A 9754-nucleotide genomic window follows, 5' to 3' on the forward strand; every position below is an offset into this window, starting at 1 on the left:
CCCCCCCCCCCCCCTCCCCCAAAGTACCTCATAATTCACAAGCCGCGGGAGCCTCCCTCTCTCACTCCTTCCCTTCCATTTTCAACAAAACTCCCATGGTTTTTTTTTATTAACAACCCATTTTATTAATCAAAATTGAATCATTACATAACCAGGTAGATGCAGACCAACTACCTCTAAACTAAACAAAACAACCAAGAAAATCACCTACACATCTAGCTAATATAAGAACTTATACAATATCTAGGGAAAATAATTTAACTGCAGTAATGAATCATGCCATCCAGCATTTTTCCTCCCTTGGATGTGTATATGCATTACTGTCTCTCGACATGTCTGGCTTGTATGCACTCGTCCATGGTGAAATCTCTTGATATTCCTATCCCTCCATATGCAGAAAACCATCATTGCAAAAGTGCAACACACAATCTCAGCCATGCTATTTCTCTACTTTGCCTTGTGACAAAACCACTCCAGCTTTTTGGTACCATGAGCAAATATTTCGAGACTGGTGTAACCAATGAAGTAATCTCGTCCATACCTGGTAGCTATAGGAACATGAGAAGAAAAGGTAAGTGAATGTCTCATCCTCTTGAGAACAGAAGGCACATTCCATAGGAACCTGGATACTAAATTTTTGCAATCGATCCACAGTGGACAATCTCTGTTGCACTACTAGCCAAAGATGGAATATGTGTCTTGGATGTAGATATTTGTGCAAGGTGAAGCTCTTCTAAGGAACTCTAGGGTTTTGTTGCTGCAAATATTGATAAGTTGCCTTGACTTGAAATTTACCTTGTTTTATCAGCTTTTTCATTTCCTGTACAAGTACCCTACTAGCACTAGTTGAATTGATCAATAATTCTCGACTGTCTATTATTTTCCTTACCACCCAAGCTGCATTCTTGGGGGTATCCAAAATTTCCAGGTCTCTATTTTTTTATATAATAATAGTGAATCCATTGTTTCCATAGAGAGTCATTTTTCATAGATATAGCCCACAATTGTTTGAGTATGGCTGCCTTATTCCAAGTACTAAGTGCAATTATATTAAGACCTCCGGCAGCCCCTGGTCGACACACCTTCTCCCATGCTACTAGTGCTCTCCTTGACATCTCCCATTTCCCAGTCCATAGAAAAGTTCTAGAAGTAGCTTCAATCATTTTTATTACTCTGTTTGGCAGGACAAAAATCTGAGCCCAATAGCTTTGCCTACGAAATAGTAGAGACTTGATTAACTGCAGCCTACCAACGGATGAGAGTAGTGTAGCTGATCAACATCTCAGTTTTGCTTTAATCTTCTCCACTAGTGGCAAACACTGTTGTATAGTCAAAATCTTTGTTGACAAAGGGACTCCCAAATACTTGAAGGGGAGGGTTCCTTCATCAAACCCAAGCAATGTGAGTACATCATTCTTGTCCTCCTGTGGTACTCCAGCAACATCCAATGTTCTTTAGCTATGGACAAAGGTTGTCACTCTATGTTCGTGTTATTGCTATGTCAATCACGTGAAGACTGTTGAGTAAATCAAAAAATCCCAACGTTCGAGCTTTAATGCTTATCTTTGACCAATTTCAAAATATGAAATTCAAATTCCTACTCAACAATTTAAGAACCCTAATTTCACCTATAAATGCTTACTTTCAAGTTTGTTTTCTGAGGTTTTTGAGCCACTCCTTTACCCTAAAAGATTTGGCCGCCACACATCCTTTGTTCACACTGAATTTTTGAATCTCATCTCCTCTCCAAATACCAAAAACATTGGCAGGGCTTTTCTTTTGATTAATCGTGTTGTTTTGTTTGTGAGTATAGTCAGATTTTAGTAGATCTGAAACCTCAGCATGGTTCACTGCTTGACAAAAGGTCAGTGTAATCATTTTGTTCTTTCGTCAATACGTCGTCTTCTTAGGTTACTTTAATGAAAATTTAAGCGGAGCTCAATTACAATATTCTACCTATAATAAGGAACTCTCTACCCATTGAAAGCTTTAGCAAATTGGCAACATTATTTATGGCAGAAGGAATTTGTGATTAGGACCAATCATCAATCTATGAAGCATAATAGAATTATAAAAATATGAATAAAAGGCATGACAAATGGATATAATTTATAGAGTCATTTCATTATGCGATTAATTGTAATCAAGGCAAAGTGAATATTGTTGCAGCTGATTTATATAGATGATATGCATTGATGTATACCCTGACTTCCAGATTGATAAGTTTTGAGAGTTTGAAGAAGTTATATTCCAATGATGATTATTTTGGAAAAGTATGTGGGGAGTGTAAAGTGAGCTTAAATAGGTGTGTATACTTGGCTGTATGGCACCGTTGGTTTCTATTGCATTACACACACTCATAAGTCGGTAACCAGTATAATTGATTGTTATTTGCACCCACTAGTCGTATGGGGGTTGGCTGGGTTATGTTTATTGTTATGTACCTTTCAAAATTATGGGGGTTTAGTTAGGTTATTGTATGACTATATAATTGTGTATCTTATGTCAATTTGTTAGTTATCTATAAAAATTTGTTTGGACTTGTCTCTATATTGATGCTTCTGGTTTTTGCCAGATGGATTGGCCTCTTGGCTGTTGTGAGGTGCAGCAGTGGTTACCAATGTTGTATCACCAATTTTTTGGCTACATTAGTGGACCCTTGTAGTAATTAGGTTATTGGTCTAGCACCTCCACGTTAGTTCCCTTGTCTCGGTCTCTTGCTCATTTTATTATACTCCCTTGTCTCTTTTTACTTGAAATATGTTATATATCTTTTTTAGCTACTAGTACTATACTTTCTTTACTTGTAATTTATGATTGATTAATCTTTGGAGCTTAGTCTGCCTATGCCTACTGAGTACCACTTGTTGGTACTCATACTATGCTTCTACACCCTACACATCCTAGTATGGGCTCTCTCTATTGAGGTATGCCTTGTGTGGAGCAGCTTTTGGATTCGTAGACTAGGGTAAGTACCTAAAGTTTGAAGTTTCCAATCTCCCTCTGTTTTCCCTGGATTAGTGTAGGTTTTTAACAGGAGAATAACATATGTTTACTAAGAAAGAAAAGAGAAGAAACAAGGTTAAGTTTCATTGTTTATTGAAATAATGACTGCAAAATAAATACATGAATTCATAACTTAAAAAGCTAAAGAAAAGGAGTGAAATATTCTAACATTATCTCCAATAACTAAAGCCCTAAATATAGCAACTAACTAATCAAACTCTACCAAATTCTGCAGCCTAATTTATCGAAACTTAATCCTACTTTTAAGGTGTATATTGATACAGTAGAAAGTAGAACTAATCTCCAGCTTTTGAGGCACCACTTTCAACACTCCTCCTTGACTCAAGAGCAGCAATCCCAAGCTTTTTTTTGAGAAATTCACATCTTGCTCTAGGTAGGGCCTTAATTAAAATATCAACAGTCTGAAAATAAATTTTGCAGTGCACCGAGTCTATGTCTCCATTCTTTTGCACCTCTCTCAAGAAATAAAGCTTGATCTTGAAATCTTGAAATTGCTGCTTGTTTATCAAAAAAGATTTCAGTGCTCTTCTTTTGCTCCATATACAAATCTGATAGTAGTTTCCTAATCCAAAGGGCTTGATTCGTAGCTGATGCAGTTGTAATGTACTCTGCTTCATCTGTAGAATGAGCCACAATATCTTGCCTCTTTGAACACCAAGAGAACATTCCAGAACCAAAACTAAAATAGTAACCTTAGGTGCTTCGCATATCACCTGAGCTACCAGCCCAATTGTAATCAGAAAATCCAAGAAACTAAAAGTTTGATACTTTTTTAATCATTATGACAAAATTCGCAATACCTTTAACTTGTATAATCACACGTTTAGCTGCTTGAAAATGAATTTCGCTAGCACAATGCATATATCTTGAAAGTAAACTCACAGCATAAGGAATATCTGGTCTTGTTGCAGTCAAGTACATTAGGAAACCTATCAGGCTCCTATAAAGTCCTTCATCAACCTTTTCAGCTCCATCATCTTTGCAGAACTTCTCCTTTTGATTCATAGGAGTTGTTGTAGACTTGCATTCTTCCATTTGAACTTTATGAGAATTTCTTTAGCATATTTCTGCTGGCATATGAAGACCTCATGTTCTTTTTGCTAAATTTACATGCCAAGAAAGTAGAACATTTCACCAAGATCTGTCATCTCAAAAACATCCATCATTTCAGTGTTGAACAAATTAATCAAGTTCAAATTGCTACCTGTAACTAGCAAGTCATCTACATACAATGAAACAACGGTTAAGTCAAAATCTTCTTTTTTAATATAGAGTGTAGACTTGCTGAAACTTTTTGTAAAGACTAAGCTCAGAAGATGACCATCAATTCTGCTATACCAAGCTCTAGGAGCTTGTTTAAAGCCATACAATGCCTTATTTAGAAGGTACACTTTGTCTTCTTTGACTTTGATAGAAAAACCTTCGGGTTGTTCTACAAAGATTTCTTCTTTAAGGTAGCCATATAGGAAAGTTGATTTCACATCAAGTTGGTGTATCTTCCATCCCAGTTGAGCTGCTAAAGCTAACAACATTCTTATCGTATTCAAACGGGTGACATGAGCAAATGTTTCTGAAAAATCTACTCCAAACATTTGTGCGTACCCTTTTGCAACAAGCCTGACCTTGTACTTGTTTATGGAACCATCAGGATTTAACTTGGTCCTATAAACCCACTTTACTCCAATAGCCTTCTTGTGCGATGGTCTGTCAACCAGCTCCCATGTGTTGTTATTTTCTATCATTTGAGCCCCTCCTGCATTGAATATCTCCATTTTTCATCTTTAGCAGCCTCTATAAATCCTCCTAGTTCTAAAATTGCAACATTACACCTTTGATATATATCTGAAAGTGCTCTTGTGCCTCTAACAGGTACATCATCATCTACATCTAAAGATTCTAGATGTTTTTGCTTTTCATCATCTTGCCAGCTCTAGGTGTCATTTTCCACGAACTTAACATCCCTGTTAACAATGATTTTCTCATTTTGAGGTTGATATATCCTATAAGCTTTGGAGAGACTGTTGTATCCTACGAAAATTCTAGGTTTAGCCTTCTTATCAAACTTATCTCTTTTCAGCTGAGCTACACAAGAAAAACAAAGACAACCAAATATTTTCAGATTTGTTAGCAAAGGTTTGTAACCAAACCAAGCCTCAAATGGTGTCGTCCTTTGCAAGGCCTTAGCTGGCAATCTGTTTAGCAGAAATACTACTGTATTTGCAGTTTCAACCCAAAATTTCTTTGGCAGTCCTTTCTCATGGAGCAAGTACTTATCATCGCCATTAGCGTCCTATTTTTTCTTTCCACTACTCCGTTTTGTTGGGGAGTATAGGGTGCTGTTAGCTGATGCTCAATTCCTGTTTCATTACAAAACTTGTTGAATTTTTCTAAAGTACACTCGGTTCCATTATTGGTTCTTATCACCTGAATTCTGCAATCACTTTGATTTTCCATAAAAGCCTTGAATTTCCCTAATACATCAGCGACCTCAGATTTATAATTCAAAAAATAAATCTAACAATATCTGGTACAATCATCAATAAAGGCAATATAGTACTTACTACCCTTTAAAGATGGTGTTTTCTAAGGTCTGCCTATATCCGTGTGAATAAGTTGCAGCTTCTGCTTTGCCCTCCATAATGAATTTTGAAAAGGCAACCTTGTTTGCTTCCCATACTGATAAGCTTCACAAGCAGATAGGTTCTTCTCAAGGCTTGGAAGACCTTCTGCTAGTTGATTTAATTTCATGAAGAGTATAGCATCATGATGAAAATGTTCGAGTCTTCTGTGCAATAATTCTGAGTTATTTTCCAACTTGATAATTGTTGCTTGTTCTTCATCCAACAAGTTCAAGGCAAAAATTTTTCCTCTCATCTTGACCTTGAACATCTCTTTATTATCAGCATCCGTGATGACATATACTTTTTCTTCAAACAACACTTTCAAACCATTTTCAAGTACTTGTCCAACACTTAAGAGGTTTTGATGAAGATCAGGAACAAAAAGAACATCAACTATAAGTTTCAAACCTGTAAGGCTTTGAATTGCAACAATTCTTCTGCCTCTCGCATCCAGATATTCTCCATTTCCAATTTTCAGTTTGGATCTATCTAGATCTTTAAGAGTTCTTGGTCGCTGGTCATATGATTTGTGCATCCACTATTAATTAACCAACTTTCAGAAGTGCTTTTGCTAGCAAAACAAGTTGCTACAAATAATTGCTCTTCTTGATATTGATTTATTGCAGCCTTAGCTTCTTCTTGTTGCGGTTATGACTTGCGTACCCTCTCCACATGGCCTAATTGACCACATTTGTTGCACTTGTCGTCTGGTCTTTCACCAATACTTCTGTTGAGAGTGATTTGTCTTTTTGCAATGAGGGTAATGAGGCTGACTTCTTCCTAGATTATTGTAATTAATGCTTGGCCTCTGCTTCTTGTTTTTTTTCCTTTCTTTGTTTGACTCGTTGTTCAGTGAATTAGCTTGAAAAGCACCTTCAATAGAACCTTCTTTCCTCATTAATCGCCTTTGCTCTAATGCTACAAAGCTTTAACAGGTTCTGCCAAGGTAACGCTTGACAGAACTTTAGAATTCTCTAAAGAAGAAATTGTGGCTTCACATTTCTCAGGAAGTATTACAAGAATCTTTTGAACAATTCTTTCATCAGTAAAATCATTACCGAACAATCTCACCTTGTATGCCAAGTCGACTAGTTGGTCTGCATAGTCTTTTATAGTTTATGATTCTTTCATTCTCTTCATTTAAAATTCTCGAATCACATTCATCACTTGTATATTCTGCACTCTTTCATTTCCTTGGTATTTTTTTTAGATACTCCCAAATTTCTACAGCAAACTTCATTTGCATAATTCTGGTAAGAATTGAAGGGGATACTGCAGAGAAAAGGCAAGTTTTAGCTTTGGCTTTCCTTGTTGTATTCTCATTGTGATGTTTCATCTGATTCACTGTTGGATTATCACCAAGAGGAGTTACTTCATAATCCTGTTCTACTGCTTCTAAGAGATCCAGCACATCAAGATGAACCGTCATTCTAATTGCCCAAGCTTGATAATTCTCACCATTGAAGACTGGTGGAGTTAATAAGCTTGTTTCAAAATTCATTTTGTATAAACTATTTAAGATAGTAGTTCAAAGAAGGGTTTATATGGTTCACTCTCTTCTCATGGATTCCTCAAAATGGCAATGCTCTGATACCAATTTGTATGTTTTTAACTGGAGAATAACATATGTTTACTAAGAAAGAAAAGAGAAGAAACAAGGTTAAGTTTCATTGTTTATTGAAATAATGACTGCAATATAAATACATGAATTCATAACATAAAAAGCTAAATAAAAGGAGTGAAATAAGCTAACATTATCTCCAATAACTAAAGCCTAAATTATAGCAACTAACTAATCAAATTCTGCCAAATTTTGTAGCCTAATTTGTCTAAACATAATCCTACTTTTAAGTTGTATATTGATACAACAGAAAGTGGAAATAATCTCCAGGTTTTGAGGCAGCACTTTCAACAATTAGTCTTTATTTTGCATTAAGAGATAGTTCTATATATATTTATATTTTCCTTGTACTCCTATTTTGATTAGAAGCTCGACTAACGTTTGATGCCAAATCTTGGGGCTGTTTTGTACATTTATACTGTTGTATATCTCTTTCCTTTATTTTGTTGGTGTATCTCCTTCCTTTTATTTTGATTTTTGTTTCCTGCTTCCCTAATGTTTTTCATCCGTACGATACACTATTGCTTTTGGTTCCGGTTAATGGGTTGACTTACCTACTTAAGGGTGTTAGTAGGTGTCATCATGACCTGAGATCTTTGATCGTGACACATTTTAATTTGAAAAAAATAATAGTAGAGAGATATGAGAAGTGGGGTTTTCTCTAAGGAGGGCCTATTGTTTGAATGGAGCCGTCAAAGATGAATGGTTTCGTCTGTTTTGCCTATCACTTTGGACTTATTTTTTCTCTTTCAATCAGTACTCTTCAATGGATTTTGATTTTATTAAGTCTCTTTATGGACGTTGGGTACCCAAATCATATTTATAATATCTAGAATAGTCTTCAGTCTTCGTGAATTGCGTAGAGGTACATTTTTTATTTTCCTTTTTCTTCTATAGAAGCATTCACAACAATTGATTATTTTTCCAGATGTTCTGTTATGGATGGAAACAAAGCAGAGGATGAGGATATAACTTTGGTAGATATAAAAAAGCATATAGATTTAATTAGAAGTATTAGTTCAACGAAAAATTAGTTGAGAATAGTGATAATTGGGAAGTATGATTCCATATATTTCAATGAAGGTTCTTCGGAAGAAACTTATATTTCAGTTGATTTTGTGATTGGGGCAATTAATCGTGTTTACTACTAACTCCATTTCATTTTCCTTTTCCTCTGTAACAAAAATATATGTTTCATTTTACTTGTCCATTTAGTAAATCATGAAGATTTTATTACTTTTTTATCATACTACCTTTAGTATTAATAAATTAAATGTCAGCCAACTTTATAGTTCAAATTAAAAGTCGGTCAAACTTATCATACAACTCTAAATTTGACTGGCTTTTCATTTTTTTAAGGGAAAAATGACAAATATACCCCCAAACATTCAAAAATGGTATGTATATACCCTCTGTTATACTTTGAGACTATATATACCCTTGTTGTCTTAATTTTGGGTCATATATATCCTTACAACAAACGGAGAGACACATGGCAACATCTCAACAATTGACTCTATATTATTTTATTTTTCACCTACTAAACTAAAAACCTACCCAGATACTTTAAACCCACCCGTATATCAAATTTTATCCCTTCTAAATCGTCCCCATTCAGCAACTCCGATTACTTTCTTAGAACCATCGCTGCCGCCACCCAATCATACACTACATCCAATTTTATCCCTTCTTGATCGATCTCTCCTTATCTAATCGATAAAATTTTGTGGAAAAAAACCCTAAATACATGAAGAAATCTTACCCAATACAGGTACAAAGAACACATCATCTTAAAATGAATTTAAAACCCTAACAACCTCTGTTGCTTTGTCTCCTTTTCTTGGTACAGTATCGAAGCCAACATCCAATACTCCATGGTGTATTGTCTCCATAATCCAATGTAATGCGGAAATTCTGGTAGAGTCTCCGCGTCAGCGTAATGAGAGCCAATTTTGACAACCGCTACAGGATGTAGTGTTACTCGGCTGGTATGAGGAAAGCAGAAATTTCAATTTGTTATCAATAGTTCAATCACTATAAAAGAGGTGTCAAGATAAAACTATTTGTAATCAATATTTAGATTTGTGCCAAAAGTTATTGAAATTTTGAAATGGGTTCTACAGCCGAATGAATTTTCCACCATGGAAACATTGTACTGACTATTAAGAATAGGAAAAGAGGAATACATGATGATGGGATCAAGTGATTTTCTTCGCAATGCACTGTAAAGATGTTTTAGATTGGGTCGGGTTTTTATTTTAATACGGGTCGGGTAAAATAAATTATTAGATAGTTGGGTGAGTGCCTTTTTAAATTTTCATCAAAAAAATGAAATAAAATTGGGTCAATTGTTCAGATGTTGCCACGTTTTTCTTCGTTAGTTGTAAGGATATGTATGACCCAAAAATAAGATGGGAAGGGTATATACAGTCTCAAAGTATAACGGAGGGTATATACATACCATTTTTGAAAGTTCGGGGGTATA

The 9754-nt window shown here is 35.4% G+C and overlaps 1 protein-coding gene across 1 annotated transcript; it reads right to left on the bottom strand.

Moving 5' to 3' along the window:
- Positions 1–3302: 3302 nt before the first annotated feature.
- LOC125857337 (uncharacterized) lies at positions 3303–4062 on the bottom strand. Its single transcript, XM_049536965.1, has 2 exons — positions 3828–4062; positions 3303–3745 (listed from the first exon to the last, which is right to left on the bottom strand). The coding sequence occupies exons 1-2, from the start codon at positions 4060–4062 to the stop codon at positions 3303–3305; spliced, it is 678 nt and encodes a 225-aa protein (XP_049392922.1).
- Between the last annotated feature and the right edge of the window lie 5692 nt (positions 4063–9754).

The sequence above is a fragment of the Solanum stenotomum genome, chromosome 1 (genome assembly GCF_019186545.1).
Source record: "Solanum stenotomum isolate F172 chromosome 1, ASM1918654v1, whole genome shotgun sequence".
Taxonomy (NCBI): domain Eukaryota; kingdom Viridiplantae; phylum Streptophyta; class Magnoliopsida; order Solanales; family Solanaceae; genus Solanum; species Solanum stenotomum.